This window comes from Sorex araneus, chromosome 6 (genome assembly GCF_027595985.1).
Source record: "Sorex araneus isolate mSorAra2 chromosome 6, mSorAra2.pri, whole genome shotgun sequence".
NCBI classification, from domain to species: domain Eukaryota; kingdom Metazoa; phylum Chordata; class Mammalia; order Eulipotyphla; family Soricidae; genus Sorex; species Sorex araneus.
In genome coordinates, this window is record NC_073307.1 from 1,585,787 (window position 1) to 1,608,652 (window position 22,866).

General features: G+C 59.5%; 1 protein-coding gene across 1 annotated transcript in view; it reads left to right on the forward strand.

The window, feature by feature from the left end:
• Positions 1 to 16,031, forward strand: part of LOC129405593 (B-cell scaffold protein with ankyrin repeats-like) — a 90,696-nt gene extending 74,665 nt beyond the window's left edge. Inside the window, exons 7-11 of the mRNA XM_055141878.1 lie at positions 1,580 to 1,758; positions 10,399 to 10,489; positions 14,402 to 14,510; positions 15,733 to 15,865; positions 15,969 to 16,031. Coding sequence (XP_054997853.1) covers positions 1,580 to 1,758; positions 10,399 to 10,489; positions 14,402 to 14,510; positions 15,733 to 15,865; positions 15,969 to 16,031 — 575 coding nt within the window. The remainder of the gene's footprint in view (positions 1 to 1,579; positions 1,759 to 10,398; positions 10,490 to 14,401; positions 14,511 to 15,732; positions 15,866 to 15,968) is intronic.
• Positions 16,032 to 22,866: the final 6,835 nt, after the last annotated feature.

Genomic DNA, 22,866 nt, shown 5'->3' on the forward strand with positions numbered 1-22,866 from the left:
AGAGAGAGGGAGAGGGAGAGGGAGGGAGAGGGAGGGAGAGGGAGGGAGAGGGAGAGAGAGGGAGAGAGAGAGAGAGATCATTCTGGGTGACTGCACTCCTGTAAGAAGGGACAAGTACATTTGTCATTGGGATATAGCTGGAGCTATCAGTTCTGATACGTTTTGAATTACAAAACGCAATTTTACAGCACAGAAATGTACCGTTTCCTTTTTCCCTTCCTTTTCGTCACGTTGGGCATCGAGCCCAGGTCCCGTGCACATGAAGCCTCACCGGCCCCTTTGTTCTAAGGTGTCCTGAAAAATTCTACTGGTTTGGTTTTGTTTCCTGTTCAAATATATCGTTTGACCCTGGAACATGGTGAATTAAAATTTCAAGGTTTTCTTTTTCTTTTCTTTTTTAATCTGCAAAACTACACATAGATAAATAATCATGCCTAGTTTTACAGTTCTCAAGAACACTATATGGGGAAAGTTTCCTGTTGCTCTGGAATTCGGGGAGGGGAATTCACCACCGACCCCACCCTGGTGCTCTTGGTCCCAGGCTCTCTCTCCCAGCCCCTCTGGTGATGCTCAGCCCGGTAGTTTCTGTAACACATTTTCCCCAGCTAAGTGTGAAAGTCGAGGGTAGCAGCAAACCATCTCTCTTACGTGGTCTGTGTTCAAGTGTGTGTGTTGTCACTGGAATAGCAGGTTTTGTGGCCCACTTGGTCATGACGCAGAGCTAACGTGTCTTCTAGTTGGCGCTTACTGGCTAACCATGAAGCCAGCTCGGAGCCCGTAAGACCCCGTGGGGTGCCGAGCTGGAGCGTCGTGAAGGTTCTGCGCCTCCATTTCCTCTCGTGATCGTGGGGCTGGGGGAACCTCAGCTTGGTGGGCCCAGGCACATTTCTGGTGACTCCCAACCAGCGGTTCAAGGCGTGGTGCTGCCCCCGCCCTTGGGTGCTGGGGACCAGGAGGGGTCCCGAGGGGCTGTGGGGAATGGGCGTCATCGAAGGGGGCTGCAGTGCATCCATCCTGGGCCGTCTCTGAGTCCTGCAATTGCTTGGGGAGGGGGGGGGCTGCACGCCTGGCCGTGCCCCCGGCTCGCTCCTAGAGGAACCAAGCTCGGGGCTCGAGCTGAGGCTGGGGGCTCGCAGGGCGAGTGCCTCCTCCTGGGTCTCTCCTGGGCCTCTGCGATTGCTTTTTAAAGGGAAAATCCCCGGCGGAAATCTAACACACCGAGAATCACACTTCGTCTCGGCGTCGGGGGCAGCCAGGTTAGGGCCAGTGGGAAGCAGTAAAGGCTTTGAAGACGCACTTGGGTTAGTCCTGCACATAGAGCACTTCAGGAGGAGTCTCCGGGGCGTGCCTGTGTCTTGGTGGCTGTAAGAGGCCGCGGTGCCCCTCGCAGGGGCGGACCCTCCAGTAAGGGGGAGGCCCTAGGGGACACGCGCCCCTTTGTCTTCAGATGGGGCAGGAGGGGCACTGCCCGCTGGAGCCCGGCTGCTGTCTGACGCACACGCCGGTAACCCCTGCCGGGCGGGTCCCCCCTTTCCCGGGACGGCCGGGACCCACCGACTCCTCGTTTCTTCCCCTGCAGGTGCTCGTGCCGGAGAAGCCCCGACCCTGCTGCGCTTGGCGGCGACACTCGGCCTCCGGCGTCTGGCCGCGCTCCTGCTCGGCTGCTCGGGGGCCGGCGGGGTGGCGGGCATGGACCCTGCCGGCCTCGATGCAGGGCGGGGGCCCGAGGAGCCCCCGAGGACCCCCAAGGACTCCGCGGTGAGTGGGTCTCCGTGCTCCCTCGCGTGAGGCCAGCGCCGTGCTCGGGCCCGCTGGGGCCGGGCTCTGTGGCCGTCCAGCGCATGTGTGGTTGCGTGTCCGTCCGTGCCCGGGCTGCCCTGCCCGCCCCCCCCGCCCCGCCAGCCAGGTCTGGCCTGAGCACGGAGAGGACAGGGTCTGACGGACACGCCAACGCCGCCTCTTACAACAGCAGGCACGGGGGAGGGGCAGGTCCTGGGTCACTGCGAGGGTGGACGGGGCTCCCGGGGCCTCGTGTGTGGGCCTCCGTGTCTGTGGGAAGCCCAGCCTCGGCAAGGGCCACTCTGTGGGCGTGGCCAGGCTGCTCTGCGGGGCGGGTTGTGAGTTCTGAGTGGGAGTGAACTTTGGGAAACATTGTTTCTGCTGGAGGTGCTGGACTGAACTTTGGGAAACATTGTTTCTGCTGGGGGGCTTCAGGGTGAAGGACACATGGTTCCTCCCGGTCGGGAGCCCCCAGGCCTTGACCGGCTCCCCAGGCGGAGGGGTGGGGCCTCTGGGGTGTCCGGCAGAAACCGCCTTTCCCTCTGCCTAAGACGAGCAGTTTCATGGTTGCGAGCTCCCGGTTACGACAGACACTGAAACAGGGGGAGGTCCTGGCACTGCGGCTCGTGTGTGACTGACACAAAGGCCACCGACTCTTGCCCTTCCGGAGGCGGACGCCCAGCCCCGGGCCCCTCCACGTGCAGGGCGCCCGGACCCGCTGGCGCCCGCCTGTCCGAGGAGGAATTCAGAGACGTGCTTTGGAATCGAATCAATGAATGAGGTTTGATTCCAGCTTCCCCCGGCCCGGGAGCCTCAGGAGCAGTTCCCGGCCCTCGCTGCGGCCCCACTGCTCAGTGCAGGGGACGGTGTCCCTCAGCCCCAGCCTCCCCTCGGTCACGCCTCGTGTGTCCTTTGTGCCGCGGGCCTCTCCGTTCCCGGACTCTCAGCACAGACGCTCCGGCCCGGCACTGCACCCAGTACTCCCGCTGGCCGGCCCGCCTGTGCCCTGTCTCTGCCCCCCACTGTCAGGCTCTGTGCAGTGGCTGCGGGGGGTGCAGTCCCTCGGGGTGCTGGGGTGGGTGTCCCCACCGGGCGCGGGCGCGGGGAGAGGCGTGGCCACGGCAGGCGCCGGCAGGCTCGGGTTGGGGAGGGCTGGGGCTCGGCCCCGCACAGCTCCGATGGCGCCTCTGTGGGTCTCCCACGTGTCCGCTGCTCCCGGGGCCCTGTCTGAGCCGCGGACAGAGAGGACGGGGGAGGGGGGAGACTTTGCCGTGAGCAAAGCAACAGCCAGCCTGGGCCTGGGGGGATCACGGCAGGGCCTGGCCCTCCCGCACCCCCCGGGTAAGGACCAGCTTCTGCTTTCCTGAATCTCTCTCCTTTTGGGGGGGGGGGGGCGGCCACACCTGGCGATGCTCAGGGGTCACTCCTGGCTCTGCACTCAGGAATTACTCCTGGCGGTGCTCAGGGGACCATATGGGATGCTGGGAATCGAACCCAGGTCGGCCGCGTGCAAGGCAAACGCCCTCCGCCTGGGCTAACACTCCAGCCCCAAATCTCTTTCCTACGCCTCTTCCCAAGGCAGCCCACGGGCTCCGGGCAGATCTGTAGGCTGACCACAGCGCGAGGGGCTGAGTGAAGCAGTACCAGGGCCAGCCTTGGGGCCCGGGGCCGGGGGCTCTGTGCCCCCTGCCTGCAGCCCGTGTCCCCCAGCGGAGGCAGCGCCTGAAGTCACTCATCACCGCAGTGTGCGTCTGGGTCTGGGCAAGTGTCCTGACTTGTCATCACACTTGACCTTCCCGAGGGCCCCCCACGCCCTCCCCCAACAACTCTCCTCCCATCGTTCAAGAACCCGAGTCGCGCTGACGACGGTGCCCTAAGACACGAGCCACCACACGCACCCACGTGTCTGGCTGAGCTGCTTTACGGTCTAAGTTTATATTGATTCTGCTGAGATTTATTTTCTTAGGGATGGGATATCTCTACATGTCCATGTTTGGACTTGTAAAGTATTAGCGACACCTTGTTTACCTTGTTGTGTTTAGTGTCGCCCTGGCCTTACTCAGCATATGCAGCCCGGACGGGGCGACAAAGCGCACACTTGCCATTTTATCACCGACAGTGTGGAAGGGAAGAGGCGGCTTCCCTTCTCGTGTGGAGACAAGGAAGTGAGTCGTTTCCTTCGTCCCTGCTGTCCCTTTGATCAGTCCAGGGTCAGTTACTGACTCGGGGACTCACTCACCTCCGCGCGTCCGTGTGAATGATCTTGAGGCGGAGAACTGTGATTGCCGGCAGGTTTGGGGCCCGTGGTGAGGAGCACCCAGCCGGAAGCGCACAGGAGGAAGGCACCCAGCTCAGAGAAGGGCCTTACTTCGCCTGACTCCCAACATTTGCCAGGAAATGAGGACCGGCTCGTTCCTGTCAGACCTGCTGCTGTTGGGTCTCAGATCCGCGGCCCCGTCCCTGCAGCACTAACTGACGCCCCCGCTCAGGTCTGCAGCTCTCTCCTGCTGCTGCAGATGATCTGTCTGGGGAAGGGCAGGAAAGAAGAGAGAAAACCCGCTTTCCTGCGGAGCTGCTTTCTCTGCGACACGGATTTGTACACGCTCGCGACGTGGATTCTGACTCCTGCTTTAAAGGCGGCACCAAACTGCGTGTGAGCAGCTGCACAACTGCACTTTTGCCGGGATTCTGTGCTAACCTGGCACGGCCGCGCTGCTCATCGAAGTCCAATGAGTTTCCACTTAATAATGATTTAGGGAGTGCTGGGGACGGAGCCCGGCCCTCATAAATCAGTTAATAGCTCTTGACTGCATATATCTTCCTTAAAGTCAAGTACCATTAATGCGCCCATTCCTTTACTCACCTTTGGTATTTATATTCTGGGAGGTCACACATATCTTGATAATTACTGAGTCTTCTATGAGGAGCGTAATATATGATGCAGCTACTGGGGCTGGGGCCCAAAGGAGAGAAAAGTTTCCCCGTGTGCGTGAAGGGGCTTAAAGTCAAGTGATGGATAGACTTAAACTGAGGTTTCTAACACGTTTGCTCAGTGGGTTTGATTGCCGAAGGTGACCTATGGGAACAGTTACTAAGATCTGCCCGCCACGCGCCAACCTTAGAGCTGACCCTGCTTCAACTCGTGTTTCAGTCTGCGTGGGCGCACCTCGCACGTCTCGGAAGGACGTCTGGGTAGCACCTCTCGGAGCTGGAAGACGTACGTGGAGAACGGCAATCACGGGTCTGTAAGGAAGCACCTGGGTCCAGCTCCTGACTGTGATCGCACCTTCATTCCAGGGAAAGGAGCATTTCTCTGGAGCGGGAGATTGTGCGACACTCTCTCCCCCTGGGTGTTCAGGGAGCAAAGTCTCTCCTGCACTGGAACCGCCCCGACAAGTGGCAAAGTGCCCCAGAAGGTGGGGAAATGACGCCGAGGAGCTGTGGGAAAGGTCTCCGTGCGTGCATGCTGCTGGCCCCGGCAGAAGGCGGCAGGGCGGGGGCAGCTGGAGCCAAGGTTTCTCCGGGAAAGAGAAGCCCAGGCCAGAAGCCTGGCTCAGGGCCGCCGGGCGGCTGTCGGGGGCTGCTTCCAGCTGCGTGTGGAACTTCCACGGGTGCTCGGGGCTGAGCCAGCAGCCAGCCTGCACTCAGCCTCTCTCCAGCCCCCGTCGTCAGTGGAATCGTTTGTTTGTTCGTTTGTTTGGGGGCCACAGCAGCTGTGCTCGGGGCTCTGCACTCAGGGGTCTCTCCTGGCGGGCGTGGTGGGCCACACTGGGTGCTGGGAACCAAGCCCGGGCTTCCGCGAGCAAAGCAAGCGCCCCCCCCCCCCCCCCACTGCACTGTTGCTGGGACCCACGGACAAGACTCTGAATAAGAGAGGTTGAGAGGCTGCCTGAGAATGAGGGAGGCCGGTGCACAGCTGTGGGGAGAAGACACCAGGAACCGCCATGTCCTGTGTGTTCTGAGGGAACACACGTCACCACCCCCGGGCTCCACTGGTGGGTGTCCACGGAACACGAGTCATCATTGGGTGTGGACACATGATGACCAGCAGTGGGCTGTACACACAGTCTTTTAAGCTTCAACATGGAACACCGGGTATTGGTAAAATACACACCGGGAAGCGTTGAGTCCAGAGCTGAAGGGCTAATTGGCACAGCCGCAGCCTCCTCACCTGTCTTAAACGTAGGCAACAGGATTTCTCTAAAAAATGAAAATGAAAAAAATAGACGGAAACAAGTCAAGCTGCTTTACATGCCTCTAGTCTGTTCTCTGCTGACAGTCTTTGTGAGCATTTGTCATTATTACTTCAAGAGAGAAAACTAAAATGGATCCGGCGGAAAACGATTGTCATTTATTGATGTCTTTGATCTGATGCAGAATGCCAGGACGCAGAGGGCTTGGTGAGTCAGGGAGAGAAACCCAGGGAGAGAAAATCCCTTTGGAAAAAAAACATCATTATTACAATATAAATCATTTTTTTTTTTTTTTGCTTTTTGGGTCACACCCAGCAATGCACAGAGGTTACTCCTGGTTCTACACTCAGGAATTACCCCTGGCGGTGCTCAGGGGACCATATGGGATGCTGGGATTCGAACCTGGGTCAGCCTGGGTTGGCCGCGTGCAAGGCAAGCGCCCTACCCGCTGTGCTATTGCTCCAGCCCCAGTATAAATCATTTTTAGTAAAAATGAAACAGTAGCTTTCGGTCTTGTCTTCCTCGGGCTTTGTTTTTCTCTGTTGGCGTGGCTGGATGTTTGGGGGCGGGGGGGACGGTTCCCTCTCCCAGCGCAGCGACCCCAAGCACCGCGTCCCTCCTGCCCAGCCTCGGTCTCCCCTGCTGGCCCAGCCTGGCCGTGACGGTGTTTCTGTTCCTGCCCCGCTCCCTCGCCTCGCCGGGCCCCTCTGCTCCCGCCTGCTGTCCCGCGGGAAGCGGCCACAGCTTTCCTCACTCCTGGCGTGGCTGGGAACCCGCCCTCGTGCTCACAGCCCCACGCGGCCTTCGCGCCTGCTGTTGGCACCTGGTCCCTCACAGGCCCGGGCCCCCGTGAACCGGGCTGGCGTGTGTATCTCCTGAAGTGAGCGCTCCTGGCTACCGGTCACCGGGGTGAAACCGCCACTCGCACGGGGCTCTGAATCAACGTTGAGTCCTCGCACCATTTCCCAGAGGGGCTGGAGCAGTGACGGAGCCTGTGTGGATCCTGGTCTCCCCACGCCTCGCCCCGACACAGCCCTCCCACAGCCTCGCGTTGTCCTTGGTGGGGTTCCCCTGTGGTGAGCGATCCTGAGCTTGCTCTCACGTGCCCCGTGCTCATGTGTGTGTCTGAATAAGTGTCTGTTCTGCTCTTCTCCGTACGTTTCGATGGGGTTGTTTTCTTGTTGACTTTTGTTAGTTCCTTTCCTAGCTTGTGTATTAACCCCTGGATGAATGGTGTGTAGCTATTTTCTCCCATTGAGTATAAGGTAGTTTGGGGGAGGGGGTGTATCTATAAATACACACCTGGCAGTACTCAGCATTCTCCTGGCTCTGCACGCAGGACTCACTCCTGGCAGTGCTCAGGGGGCATGTGAGATACCGTGGATCAAACCTGGCTTGCCTAAGTGCCAAGCAAGTGCTTACCTGCTGCTCTCCCACTCTGGCCCCAAGTGGATTTTTATTTCATAAAGTTTAAGTTGTGCAGATTTTAAAATGTTATTACATTTGTTTTTGCTTTTCTTGCTCTTGACATTGTCGTCAAATCTCCGAGTACATCACAGAAGTCCGTGTCCTGGTTCCTCGATGTACTTTATCATTTGGGCTGCAACATGCCAGTCTCTCATCATTTCTCGGCTTAGCCTCTGTGTGCGCGTGGGAGCTATCGTGACCGGGTTCCAGTCTCCGCACGTGGCTCTCAGTCCCTTTCACTTCTCGTTGGAGAGATTTCTCCACTCTGGGCTCATTTTCTTTGTGATCAATGAAATGTGCATCTCTAAATATGAGTTAACTCTGGACTCCCCATTCTGTCTTGCTGAGCCCTGTGTCTGTCTGGGTGACTGGGACGTGTGACGCGGCTTGAAGTCAGCGGCCGGGCTGCCCCTCGCACTTGTCTCTGCGCTGCTTTGGGTCCCTTGGTGGCTCCACTCAAACTTCAGTCATGCTTGTTCCATGTTCTTGGAGACCATCACTGAGCCTCTGACCGTCACTGTGTTGGGCAGTGTGGTTGCTGCCCAGGGTCAGTCCTTCCCGTGCACGAGTGTGGAAATCTCACTGCTCTTAACGGTGACTTATGGTGTCCGTGTCTTAAGCCTCTCGTGCTGATTCCCAGGTATTTGATTCTTTTAACTGAGGTCGTAAATTAGTAAAGTTTCTCCTACTTCATTACTTGTACTTAGAAACGCAACCTATTCTGTATGTTGTTTCTATAGCCTGCTACCTTATTGGTGTAGCCGTTCTAATAGTCTTGTTAGTTCTTTAGCCTTTGGGGTTTCCTGTGAATCTCACATCTCATCTGAATATTTTTACTTCTTTTCCAGTCTGATCCTTTTCTCCTTCTCACAGTCGTGTCACCAGGACTTTGCTGTGCCACATTTAATAACAAAGGTGACAGTGATGGCCTTGTATTGTCACAGTTTTAGAGGGAAGCGTCCAGTTTTCCCCTACCAAAGGCAAGCCAGGTGAGGGGACCTTCTATATACACCGTTTTGCTGTGCTGAGCCAGGGTCTTCAAATTCTGATTTTTATTAGTTTTTTTAATCATTAAGTGGACTTTGAATCCTGTCATATTGCAAGCAAAGAAACTGAAGCAACACTGGGACGTCTCCTTGGGCACAGAAGCCGGGACCGTGCGTCTCCCTGCCGGGATTCCTCCCGAAACTCTGACTGCGGGAGTGGGAGGGATTTCCCACACACTGGGTCGCTCACTGGGCACCGGGATTCATGGGCTGAGCGTGTGTTTGCCAGAAGGAGCCTCAGCAGGGCCGCCCCCCCACCCCGGACACAGTGGCACCCACCCGCGGGCACAGACCTGGGGGCCTGGAGCAGCCCCAGTGGGTCCCAGAGACAAAAGACAAGTCGCTGCCCTATCTGGACCGAACCCCCTTCTGGAGGAGCTGACCGTCACTTCTGATGACTCATCTGCCTCTGACTCCGGGAACAGTGGCCTGTGAGCCGTCACGGGGCGTGACACGTGCAGGTAAGTCCCCGTGACTCGGGGCGCTGGAAGGGGCAAACCTACAAGACAGGTTCTCACTGTGCTGGTGTTCCCGCTGGCCTGAGACTCGTCGCCGTACCGTAAGATCAGGTGAAGCGAGTGCAGGAAGAGAGTGAGGGAGGAAGAGAGGAAGGGCAAGAGTGACGGCACACAGACGCCTGGGGGCGGAGAGCCCACGTCAGGTCGTGCCTCGGGGCCCACGGCGTGGCACAGGGAGCACCGTCAGAGATGACCCTCGCGCACCAACACCAAGATGGCTTTTACAGGAAAGTATGAACAGGCAGAAATCATTTTTAAGGTGAATTATTTTCAAAAGCTGCTAACTTACAGTATCAAACTAGCAACTCGGTGACTATCACCTTCATGATTTTATTCTTAATAGCAACACATTTGTATTCATGGCCAATGGACTTGTGATAGTATCAGCTTCCCAACCGGCTTTGTAAACGCTCTGGAACTCAAAGGTAAGCGCCAGTGCCGTGTGCAGCGAGAACAGGGGCTTCCAAGGGTGACAGTCCTCTCCGACCCCGGGACACCCCGTCCCGGGCAAAGGACACCCAGAGCTGAGTGCGAGAGCTCCGTGTGGTGCCAGGTAGGCTGGCTCACGCGTGTGAGAGACACTGACGGCACGTCCCGGCAGGCTGGACCCAGCACCACACCCGGCCCCCCGCGCGGGGAAGCCCCGGGCATGGCCCCGGGCACGGCCGAGCGTGCCCCACCCTCAGGGGAATTCACCTTGCAGAATGGGATTGTATGACCGAGTCAGTTGCCGAAAAGGGCAAACCACCTCTGGCCGCAGCAGGACGCTCGCGTGCCCAGTCGGAGACCAGGAGGAGGGCCCGGAGCACAGAGCAGCGGGACGGCAGGGCCGGGCTCACCTGCCGGCTCCGAGGAAACGAGGAAACGACCCCTCCTAAAAGGACTTTTCTCGTTTCTTGCATGCTTCATGTCGTGTGCTCCGTGCCGCACGAAAGGACGGCTCCACCTGACGTGGAGGGAGCGTGGGTTGCACGCCCGGACGACTCCAGAGGCCCCTGGGGAGACGTCCTCTGCCCCCACCAGAACCCCCCACCCCCCGCCTGCGACACGCTCTGAGTCCCATCGGCAAAAGCCGTAGTTCCCAGGCCGCGCCAAGCACCAGACTCAGGCAGCCTGGTGCCAGAGCTGGGAAGGCTGGAGAGACACACGTGATCCAGCAGCTGCTCCTGGCCTGGCCCCGCACAGATGATCCCATGACCGGTTTCTGTCCCCCGTGTGAAATGCAGCGTCCCTGAGCGCCAACAAGCCCTCCCCGAGCAGGTGCAGGGCACACGTCCCCACCAGCCTTCCTAGCGGCAGCCGGCTGCCGTCACGGCTCAGAACTCTACATGGGAATCGCAGATTCTCACGGGAAGTCTGTCCCGAGCCTCCCTCCACGCGTGTCCCCGCGGCCAGAGTGTCGGTTCCGAGCGCCCTGAGGTGCAGCGGGGACGAGAGGAGCGGCTTGTCATTCTGGTCGCCTCGGAGGTGGTGATTCTGCTGCGGGGTGAGTGGTGACGGGCTGCATCGGCAGGAAACAGCAGCTCGTGATGTGATGCAGGGACAGTGTGGCCTCGGGGGTCCCGGGGCACCGGGCTAAGGCGCAGCTCTGGCTGCCTGGTGCCGATTCCTGCCGGTGGGTCAGATTAGACGCAGCGTGTCCCCAACTTCCCCGGGGCCCGGAGCTGTGTTCAAGTCCCGTGGACGCCTCCGTTTCTCCCGGGCTCAGAAACTCCTCACAGGAGCTCCTGTTTCTTGCCGGCTTCTCTCAGGCATGTGTAGAACAGGATGCCCAGGCCCGTGGCACACGCCAGCCCCTCCACAGGACACAGGGCCCGCAGGAGGACCTCGTGTGGTGTTAATCAAGACAGTTAGCATTGCCACCAGTGCCTTAGAGCATGACGCCGGGGACGCAGGCACAGACACGTGCTCAGGGCCACGGGCTGCAGAGTTAAGATTTCAACGGGGAAAGTAGGTGTCTTGGAAATTCTTCTCTGATAGTCACTGTATCACTTGTCATCCCTTTGTTCATCGATTTGCTCGAGCGGATGCCGTGTGGCTCCCTGAGCACTGCCAGGAGGACCCCCGAGCTGCCAGTGTGACCCCCCACCAAGCCAGGCCCTTATAGAGGCCCTCGGAGGTGAAACACTGAAGAAATATACATAGAGACTCCCACAGTGCTATCCATCGTCACGGCTCTGAGTTGAACACTGTCACTGCGTTGTTCCCCGTACACGCCAACCGCACCCTACGACACGTTTCTGAATGTGGGAAATCAGAGTTTATGTCCCACTCAGTTTGCCCCCAAAAGTATCGAAAAGAAGGTAACAGGAGGGCTGGAGCAACACACAGAGGGGAGGGCGTTTGCCTTGCACGCAGCTGACCCAGGTTCAATTCCTTGCATCCCGTGTGGTCCCCTGAGCACTGCCAGGAGTAATTCCTGAGTGCAGAGCCATGAGTAACCCCTGAGCATGCTGGGTGTGACCCAAAACAAACAAACAAACAAACAAAAAAGAAGGTATCAGAATGAAGACTAAGTTTTGGATTTATTGTAAATCTTCTAAACTTGTTTGAGCCTAAAAGCCAGTAATAGTCTCTTGATTGGGGGTTGGGCAAAATTTTGTTGATTGGCTCAGAGATTGTTTACGGGGGCTCCTGGCCTGCCGGGCGCTGTGTGTGGGTCTGGGGTCTGTGTCCCGGGCTGCTCTGCTCGCGGAGGGAGAGGGAGTGGGGGCTCGACGTGGCTTGACCGAGTCCCCGGGCAGCGGGTGCGTGAGTGTGGCCAGAGCCGGGAGACGTGTCCACGCGCGCCCAGCTGTCCCCGCGGGCAACCAGAACCCGCAGACACTGTTTCCTTGGCAGAGCAGAGACGCTTTTGTTCCATGTCCCTCTTGTGTATTTTGCTTCTGCTTCTGTCGCCCATGGCACGACTCCCTGGTGATGCTCGGGCAGTTCTGCTGTCCCTTCCCGAGCCCCTGCGGGGGCCGGGTCCCCTGCCCACCCGCCCTCCCACCCCAGGGAAGCCCTCCGAGGACAGGGGTCTTTGCTCTGTTTTCACTGAATTAAAATCTCTCTGCAGCCGAAGAGAGCAGCTCTCTAAATTAACCTGGTAAAATCGAACTCCCACTCTGCAACTCTAAAAGCAAAGCAAGGAAGAGTCAGGGGGAAGTTCTGAAGGAGGCAGCCAGGGAAACGGCCGTGTCAGAAAATGGCCTGTGGCTGGAAACGGGGCTGGGAAAGCTCGGGGCTGGCAGGGTCCTCCTGGCTCCAGGGCGGCTCGCCGAGGGGTGCAGGGGTGCCTCAGCGCCTGGTGGGCGGGTGCCTGAGGAGCGGACCCCGGCCCTTCCTGCAGGGTTCCCTGGGGCCCTTTGTCCTGCCTTGGCCCAGGCCCGGCCGGGGCCCGTCTCCGCTGCCAAGGCCATCTAGCTGCGTGTAACGTCGCTCCCAGGCAGCCTGCTCCCCCGTCCCCCGCCCGGCCTGGGCGACTCCCCTCCCCAGGACAACGAGCCAGCTCTCAGCCTGGGCGTGGAGGGAAATACGGCCCATCAGAAATGTCCCTCCAGGTACAGAAGCACGTCTGTATTCTTTCTACTCAAACATGTGTGCACACACGTGTTTATAGGCACACACGTGCCTGTCATGTCCACGTACACACCTGTAATAGCCGTGTGCCACAGTGCTCCCCCTTGGCCCCACCCGGCCGTCCAAGGCAGTTTCAATCCCCGACTTCCTGTGTGCGCGTCTCAGGCCTGGGGTCTCCAGCAGGGTGGGCTGGGCGGGGAGCCGCACTGACTGTCTCTGTGGGAGCAGTTGGCCCCCAGCGGGCGCGGGAGGGCACCGAGCGAGGCCACGCGGTGCTGACCCTCCGGAGAGGGAGCCGCGACCTCTCCCCTGCATCCATCCTCCCCAGGGAACAGCCTTGATACACGCCGCGGCAGAGCGACGGGGAAAGGCAGGGACACGAAAGAGGATCTTACTTGGCGTCAGGAAAACGCAACCTCTGGAGCGTCTGAGCCACGGCTGACACGAGCCTGTCCTGTCGGTGTCGTCGGGAAAGCCCACCGGTCCTCCCTTCCGAGGGTGCTCCTGGCCCCCGGGGGGGTGGACGGCAGGAAGAGGCCTTGCTTGCCTGTGGAGGAGTTAGAGCCGTCACAGCACAGGAGCCCGAAGGCGCTGAGATGGGGCGTGAGACCCGCCGTGACCGCGTGATGCCATCAGGCCTGGACAGCGGGGGGGGGGGGGGGGGGGGGGGAAACGAATAGGAAACGCCCACAATCGGGCGTCTCCTCCAAAGGGCTCGGGACCCCCGTGAGAGACGCAGGAAGAGCACCCAGTGTTTCCAAGTACGACGGTCAGGGGTGGCAGACAGGGGTGGCGTGTGGTGGTGTTGGTTTGGGGTTTGGGAGCACCTGGACGTGCTCTGGGGCCACATGCAGACCCAGGCCCTGCCCACTGGGTCATCCCCCCACCCCTGCTCAGGCCCTGCCCACTAGGCCACCCCCCAACCCCCGCCCAGGCCCTGCCCACTGGGCCACCCCCACTCCCGCCCAGGCCCCGCCCACTGGGCCACCCCCCACCCCCTCGCCCAGGCCCTGCCCACTGGGCCATCCTCCCCTGCCCAGGCCCCGCCCACTAGGCCACCCCCCTACCCCTGCCCAGGCCCTGTCCACTGGGCCACCCCCCAACCCCCCGCCCAGGGCCTGCCATCCTCCCCCGCCCAGGCCCTGCCCACTGGGCCATCCTCCCACCCCCACCCAGGCCCTGCCCACTGGGCCACCCCCCACCCCCGGCCCAGGCCCTGCCCACTAGGCCATCCTCCCCCGGCCCAGGCCCTGCCCACTGGGCCACCCCCCCAGGTTTGACCCCCGGCAGCACCGGAGTGGCAGCCAGGAACTTTGGTCTCGAAAAGCTCCCCTCCCCAGAACGATAATCAGGGAAAACATCAAACAAATCTCCGCTCGAGCCTCCATCGTTAAGAGCATCACCCACAGGGGCCCCGAGACCCGCCAGGACTCGAAACCCACCAGGTTTGAAAAAAATAATTACGATGATCATTCCAACCCCATAGGACGCTCTCACAAACTGCACTGTGGTGCCGATTTAGTTTCCTTTTCCTAATAAGCGTGTGTGGCCGCGTTGGCTGGGAGCCGCCAGCTCCTGCAGCCCCGAGGGAGCACGACAGCAGCCCCACAGCCGCCGAGGGCTGCCGCACAGCCTCCTCCAGGGCTCCCCGCCGCTGCTCGGCACGGCTGCCTCCCCCGGGGCCCGTGAGCAGGACGCGGGCAGCTGGGACATGCTCCTGGCGCCTTCCCGGGCACTCGCCCGAGTGCAGGCACCCACGGGGGGCTGATAGCACAGGACCGGCCTCAGGGCCTGGCACGGCCGCTGGCTCGAGGGCAGCTCGGCCACTCCGGCCCAGGGCGCCTGCAGGACAAACGCCGGGGCCTGGTTCAGGGTGACCGTCGGCAGCCTCCGGGCGCCCACCCCGGGCTCCTCACAGCTACCTTCGCCCTCACCTCTGAAATGCGGTGAGCGGGGCCGATCCCAGACACGGCTCACCCATGGGACGCTGCGTTCTGGGTATTGTGAGCTCCAGGGGCCCATGGTGGCCCGGGTGGGGGGGGGGGGGGCGGCACCACCTCCAGCTGGCTCCCGGGGTTTCCCCCTCAACAGCCTTCCCCTGCCTAAACCACCTTCCCCCTCACCCCCCGACTGGACTACAAGCCCGGTCTGACCCAGCGGGTAAAGGACGAGGGCGGCCGGAATCATGCCGGAGCTCTGCAGAGCCGTCTCCCTGCCGTCTGTAAGTGAAAGAATTTGTGGAGTGGTGACGAAATTCCGCCCTAAAATGAAACACCTCGCTGAGCCTTCCGTGGGGAGCGTCTGATCAAGTCCAGATGCATCTCCCAGCAGCCCTTTGGCACCCACGGACGCCCGGCTCCGTCTGAGGCGCTGCCCATCTGATAACACACTGCGGAACAAAAGTGGCTATTGTGCTCCCGAGTCCGTCGCGGGCCGCTGCGGAAAGATCCGGCGAGTCCCGCTTGCATCTAGGACGTGCTGCACAAGATCCTTTGATTTATTTTTTCAGTGCAAGATAGTTTCACCGAGACCTACTGAAATGTGAGGCGTGAGAAAGAGAGGAAGCGTGTGCTCGAGGGAGAAAAAGGGCCTCCCCAGGGTGGAGAAGAAGGAGACGGGCAGGGGAGGTGCGTGTTGAAGGAAAAGCCCGGCGTGAAGACCCAGCCGCGGCCCTGCTGGTGGCATCGGCCTGACTCAGACAGTCACGGGCTCCTTTGCTGAGGCAGCAAGACGCTCTTCCACGTGGGCCCATATTGCCTGACTTGGCTTCTAGTACTTAGTAGGTTCTGAAAACTTTAAAAAAAAAAACAAAAAACAGACTGTGTTACTGTTCTTAGAATTCTCTGCAGGTTGAATCTGACCTGAGCTGAAGTGACGGTGCTCGTTGGATGAATGTCTGAGCAGCCCCATGTACGGCCTTACAGACCTTTATATCCCGCAAACTCGAGCGTTACATTAACGTCCCATTCGTTCACCAGCTCAGCGACCAACTCGGGCAGGAACAACGTCCTCACAGCCAGGGGTTCGGAGTGTCACGTGCAGGGTATGCCCAGACAGCTGAACGGCGTCTGCACTCTTACTGCGCTAAGCCGGCGCTGATTGCTGCAGCCACCCCGGGGAGTTCCGTCGGCTTGAACCTGCTGACGAGAGTCTGTCTCGTCTCCGCAGACTCCTTTCGGGCGGCTCCGGGCTGAGAACAAAGGGGGAGGCCAGGGCGCCCCACACCGGCCCTGCTCACCAGCGGGCGTCGTCTTTGATCAGGCTCACCTTCAAGTTCTCCCTCGGCGGTGGTGTACAGCCCGTGGGTTTGGACACGAATACAATGACGCAATCCGCAATTACCGTCTCAACAAGACTCTCTGCCTGGAGATCCTCTCTCTCCGCCACTCGCCGCTTCCCGCCAGGAGGGCCTGCAGCCCCCACCGGCCACGTCTGTGGAGCCCGTCTTCCACCTAGTCTGCGCGTGAAGTCCCTCCTGTCTGGGAGAATGTTCCGTTGTCTGATGTTTTATCCAGCCACCCACTAACAGACATCGCGGTTGCCTCAAAGTTTTGGCAGCTGTGACTAGAATTCCAATAAATATCTAAGAACGGGTCTCAGTGCGGACCCAAGTTTCCAAACGTCGAGACGGCTCGCCCAGAGGCCGCCAGACTGCCGTCCGCGGGGCTCTGCTTCCCTGGCCCCCAGCTCAGGGCCGAGCCAGCCTGCGGCCACGCACGCCTGCCTGCTCCAGCTCTGTCACCCTCCTGCCAGGATGGCACCTTGTTTCATCCTCACGCCCCTGACCAGACAGGAGGGGGACAGATCTCCTAAGCACATGGGCATCTTTGTGTCTCTGATCCAGTGGAGGACTCCTCGGGGCTGGCAGTCACTTCTCCTTTGTGTGTGTGTGTGTGTGTGTGTGTGTGTGTATCCCGTTGATCGTCGATTTTCTCGAGCGGTCTCAGTAACGTCGCCATCCATCCTAGCCCTGAGATTTTAGCAGCCTCTTTCCTCATCTTTCCCAACGGTGCCGCACGAAGGCTCTTTCCGGGTCAGGGAATGACACCCAGCATTCTCACTGTTACATCATTGATCCAGTCCATCATCATTACTGGTTTTGGCACCACAAATCCAGAAGTGCCTGCCCAGGGGCTTTCTTGGACGGCAAGGGACGACTGCAAACCTCCCAGGGCCGACCACCGCGGCCCGCCAGCCAGGACCGAGCAGCGTCTCCGCTTAGAGACACGCTGAACTTCGCACTGACACTCCAGTGCGTGTCAAGTCACATCCACACGTGAGGCACCGCGCTGGCGCCGACAGCGTATACGTGCTGACTTTCAACGATGCCCACCTGGACCTTACGTGTCCTACTGCCGTGCCCTGGTAGGCAGGAGAGCCACGTGGGGCTGAAGGAAACTGCACTAAGCAAACTTATAGCTCACATAAGGTTACATATTCACAGACGTCTGTCACTCATCACTTGTATCACTTGGCATCCCGTTGATCTTCGATTTGCTTGAGCAGGCGCCAGTAACATCTCCATTCGTCCCTGTCGCGTGCTAGTGTAGCCCAATGGCGTCTGCTCACTCCAGGAACAGGAAGAGCCTCAAACTGTCTATTCAGGGTTTTGACGAAGAATCTGACCATCGTGTTGGTGGGTGGCCACGCGGTCTTCTGACGTCCCTCGGAACCCAGTCGGTCACAGCTCGGTAACATAGACGTCTACATAAAAATGAACGTTCGCCACCCCAAGTGCCGTTAAACTGGCCCTGGTTTCTTTGCGGGGGGAGGTTTGTGGGGTGGCACTCCTCGAGACGCTTGGAGACCACTCCTGGTGGGCCGTATGTGGCACCAGGGACGGAGCCTGGGCCCGCGTAGGGCTGGACAAGACAGATCTGCCTGCTGTCCACTGGCCCGCACCCCGGTCCTGATTTCCTCTACGTCATAAATTCTCTGTAGCTGGAGCACTGTCATCCCGTTGCTCATCGATTTGCTCGAGTGGGCACCAGTAACATCTCCATGGTGAGACTTGTTGTTACTGTTTTTGGCATCTCGAATACGCCATGGGGAGCTTGCCAGGCTTTGCCCTGCAGGCAGGATACTCTCGGTAGCTTGCCGGGCTCTCTGAGAGAGGGATGGAGGAATCGAACCCAGGTCAGCAGTGTGCAAGGCAAACGCCCTACCCGCTGTGCTATCACTCCAGTCCATAGTTATAAATGCAAATATTGGAAATTCACGTAGTGGATGGATCCCCCAAGCCACAGGACAGCTGAGCAGCTGGCCCAGGCGGGAGAGAGGGCAGGGCCTGAGGTCGTACCTGGGTCCTGCAGAGTAAAAGCTGGACCAGAGAGAAAGCCCGAAGGGTCAGGCACTCGCTCTGCCATGACCGCCCGGTCACAGTCCCGGGGCCACCACAGTCCCAAGCACGGCGGGGGAGGGGGGCTCGGAAGCAGAGCTGACAGATTTCTGGGCTAAGGAAGGCGATGTTTTCCTTCCAAAGTGAGTTTATTGCTTTTATTGATTCTCTTCTATTTTGACTTTACATGTGGGTGTAGGAGAAATATATTTCTTTAATAACAGTGTTGTTTCCTTACCGCCAGTGTTTTCATTTTATTTTACCTTGAATGAACTAAAAGTTTTCCTGGAACAGACTTGTTCTATTATCCCCTTATCACGTTTATTCTCCTATGGCTTTGGGTTCTTTGGGGACATAAATTACATTTTTCTTGGGAAGAAACATCCCTTAAATGGACCTGTATTCAGGTCTGACCTGAAAACGTGTATCCTGGCAAGATGTCCGTGGATCCCAGCGGAACAGTAAATGCCTGAGAGCTGATCCCCAGGGCCCGGGGTGGGACGGGAGCGGCGGCGGCTGATCGGGAAGGGGCTGGTGCGTCATCTCCCAGTGGCTCGGGTACCGCTGTGCTGCCAGGCTCCAAAACTTAGACCCAAATCACTTAGCAGGGGGCACGGGGTTGGGGACCGGATGTGATCTACTTCTGGTGCTCTCTACCCGGGCTCGAAATGTAAACACTTTAATAGGGAAAAGAGGCTATAAATGTTGTGTTGGAGTATATAAAAATAATATCGAATCCATCCATATAATTATGTTTTTATGCCCTCCGTTAGTGTTCCCATGGGAACAACCTTTTGCAAGATTGTTACCTGCCTTCAAATTGCAGGTTTGGGGTTAAAAGGCTGTCTGCTTCCCCACCGTTCAGCTCTTCTGCTTTTTTCTGATGTTTTCCGTTTTAAATGTGCTCTAAAATAAAACAGACGCTTCTAAATCTGTAGTTGGAAAGGAGGGATTAGCCTTAGCTTAATTTAACACTTACATTGCGTTGCATAACATAAACATTTACTGGGAATATATTTGCAACACTGTAAACTTTAAGAATCTTTCTGCTTGACTTGTCAGGAAACACTTGTTTTCTGATAGTAATAAACCTAGAGTGTGTTTCCGGTGTGGAGCAACCGCAACTTTGTCTCTCTGAGACTTCCCTCTCGGACCCCAACCAAGGCTGGAGGAAAGAAACGCTCCTTCCCGCAGCCAACTCGTGTCTGCAAACCTGTAAATGCCTCGCTATTTGTTTCTATTTAAGGTTCTTCTAACTAAACCCTTTCCGGTGCGTAAGCTTTGTGTTGAGCGGAGTGTTCCAGGGAGCATGACGCCCGCACCTCTCCTCTGGGTCTGTCCTTTGCGGGTCTCTACCCCGGGTCTTCAGTACCGAGACCTCTGTGTCAGGGGGCGCGTGCCGGGATCTCGGGAGAGGGACGGGCGCCCCAGTGAAGGGGACGCTGTGCTGCAGAGGGGTCCCGGCACCCTGCGTCCCGCGGGAGCTGCCCGCAACCTCCCCCACCCAGCTGCAGGGATGTGGCTGAGGAGCGGCCCAGGGGCCTGGCTTGGGACCAGCTTGGAGCCTCCTGTCTGCTCAGGGACAGGGCGGGCTGCTGGCTTGGAGCCACTGTGTTACTGCCCGACCCTTGCGTCCACTCGACAGCCACCCGGCCTGTCCCTGGCGACCTCTCCTGCCACCTCTGGGAATGCTCAGTAAGGAGCACCCGCGGGGAGCACTGCCTCCTCCCTCTCTTCCTGCTAGGACAGAGCGGCAGACCGGCCACCAGGAAGCAGGCCGCCCAGACGGGACGCTTGAGAGCCACTGCCCCCGGGCCCAGTGCGGCTGAGTCCCTGGGACCCCCAGCCCCTCTGGGCCCTCACACCGGGCCAGATCATGGCCAGAGCTTTGAAAGCTTGAAATTCCTGTCTTCCGGCCTGACTTGGATTAATTCAGTCATATTGTGAATATGAATCTTAGCATGAACATAACTTGGTAACATGAAAACAAGGCAAAAAAAATTGGTTCTGTGATAAAACAAGTTGTTGAGACTTTCCACACGCCAAGTTCATGCAGAGTATCTGGATGATCCCACGGCTTCCCACGGAACCATCATGACAGGAGATACTGCTGGGGGCTGCGATTCCACGCAAGGCGCTGGGAGGAATTTTACTAAAAGATTTTACTAAAGTGGGGGAGGGAGAGACAGAGAAAGAGAAAGAGAGAATGGGAGGCAGTGGGAGGGAGGGAGGGAGAAAGAGAGAGAAGGAGAAAGAGAGAGAGAGAAAGAGAGAGAGGGAGGGAAGGAGAGGAGGAGAGAGAGCGGGAGAGAGGGAGTGTTATGGACTCACCGGCCAGGGCCGACCCGGTAGAGAAACTTTGCTCAGGAATTCCTCACAGCCCACATGGCTGGTGGCTGCTTTGCATCAAGAGTTGTTGTGCTTAATTTTTAAATAAATTTGTTATAAATATCCTATGGCCCCAGCTATATAATTAACAATAAATGTCACTTAATGATTATAAAAGCTTATTTTGTATAATTTGATCAGTGCTGTTTAAATTACAGCTCTTATTTCCACAGGTTTCCAGCTTTCCGTTTGTTGGGTAAGAACACAGATTTATCAAGGTGAATGCCTGCCTTTATTTTCAGGCCCAAGAATCCAGCACGAAGAGTGAGCAGGAGGAAGGCTGTGAGGCGGGCCCCACCTTGCTGCCGGCCCCTTCTCCCGGTAGGCGGCCCCCTCTCCCCCCGCCCCGTGACTGTGGTGTGTTTGTGTCACGTCTGTTAGCGGCAAAGTCAGACTGACGAGGGCGTGGGAAGGCATTTACCTGCAGAGCATCTCGCAGTGCGGCAAGAAAGGGCCGATCACCTGCTAGAGGCGTGGAGCAGGCGGGCGTTGAATAAGCTCGTGCCCCGTCCAGTCGGTCGAGACGGCTCCTTGGAAGCCCAGTCCTGCCCCACTGCTTCTCAGAGCCTGGCCCCCAGCGGCCCGGGCCGGCCCCCAGGCCCCTCCCGGCCCGTTCCTGTAATCCGGCGTGTGGAGATCCATCCCCTGAGCCCAGCTGGCGCCCGCCCAGGGGCTCCCCGCCCCTCCCAGCCCAGCCCTTCTCCACCCCAGGTCCTTGTCCTCTGCCCTGGTTCCGTCCAGGCTTGAACCCAGAGCCCTGGGTTTGCGGGCGACCGTGGCCCCCACCAGCATCCATGGGGGCTGCGCGCCCTCCAAGAGCCTACACAGCCCCACGCACCAGCGGTCCCTCCTCCGCCAGGCCCCCGCGGCTCCTGGGGAGGACCGTGCCCTCTCCCTGCGCTGGCCCGTCTCTGACACCCGGCACAGCCCGGTGGCCCCAGGGCAGCTGGACCCAACAGAGCACTCGGGACTCAGCACACACAGCACCGCGACCAGGTGGTATTTACTGCGCAGCCCGTTACCGGGAGTCAGACACAGTGCCCTCGCCGCGTCTCGGTGAGTCGGCAGCTCCCTGAACACAGCGAGCAGTGCCACAGGCCCTAATACTGCAGACACGGGCGAGCTGTAGCTCCCAAATATCACAGACACAGCGAGCTGCCCTGTTCCCCGCCTGCACCTTCCTCCCGCCCTGCTGCTGTGACCACACCCGCCAGCCAGCCTTTGCCCGACAGCCCTGCGGCGTGCGGTCCCCAGAGAGCCGCCAACCAGGAGGGCAGAGCACCCCGTATCCTCAGAGCCCCGCGTGGGCCCGAGCCCTCACTCGCGCCCGGGGACGGGACCAGCTGCAGCGCTGTCGGGACGCCCGAGAAAGGCCGCAAGGCCGTCCGCGGAGGGCTGGACCCAGGGCACCCACACAGAAGGCGGCAGCCCCGCCGCCTCGGACCCGCTCGAGCCCGAGGCCAGGGCCTTGGGAATGGCCCGGAGGACGGCCCCCGGCTGAAAGCAGAGTCCTCGCAGGCTGAGTCCAGTGCTCTTGAACCGAGAGTGTCTCTGACCCTCTGTCTCCCCGGCGGATTCAGGATTCCAGTCACACCGCGGCTCTGGGCACTGAGGGCACCTGACAGGGTGGCACGGGGGCGCCTGACAGGGTGGCACGGGGGCGCGGGCACAGAAGATGGTCTCTGTTCATGGGCCGCAACTACCAGTGCTCGGGACTTACTCCTGGACTCCTGGCTCAGTGCTCGCGGCACCATGGGTGGCCCGGGAGCCAAGCCGGCGTCTCCCCTGCTGTCCTCTCTCCCCGGCTCCCAGAAGGCGTTTCAGAGGTGGGGGTGGGGGAGCCCGGGAAGGTGGTCGGCTTCCGGGGACTCACGCCCCTTAGCAGCCGAGAGGTGACAGTCCCCTCCCTGCCCCTGAGGCTTGCGGGGTCGCCTGCTCAGAGACAGTCGCCGGGTCTGGGCAAGGCCAAGGGGCGAGACGCGGGGGGGCTTCAGCCCCGCACGGCCGGTGCCCGAGCACCAAGCCCGGGTGGAGCCCAAGGGCGCAGGACGGGGGGGCGAGAAGCAGACGGGGGGCTGGGCCCCGAGCTCCCGGGTGACGCCCCAACCTGGGCTCGACCAGGACTCGCCTGGCCTTGGGGAACCACCTCAGCCCCGAGCCAGGCACGGCCCATCGGGGAAAACACCACAGGCCTGTGTTTCCCGCCTTGTCGCAAGCAGGTTGACTGATTCTTTCCTTCTGTCCCTCCTTCTGTCCCTCCTTCTGTCCCTCCCTCCTGGTCAGCTAAACTCCTCAGAGGGCAACACAGGGCAACCGCGTGCGCGACCCTCCAGTGGCTCAACCCAAGACTGGTGTTGTGTGTGTTTGCCCGATATCCATGTGCAAAAGTGTACGTAACAGATGTGTGCACACAGCTCCCTGCTCACTCGATCACTGTCGCAGCCAGGGCTCCCGAACACTGCGCCAGCTTTCCCCCGGACGCCCAGTGGCCACGTTCCCCCGAGACCCGCTGCCCGGGGGGCCCGGGGTGGGCGCGGGGAGGCGTGTCCCGCCACGTGCCACAGACTCAGACTAAC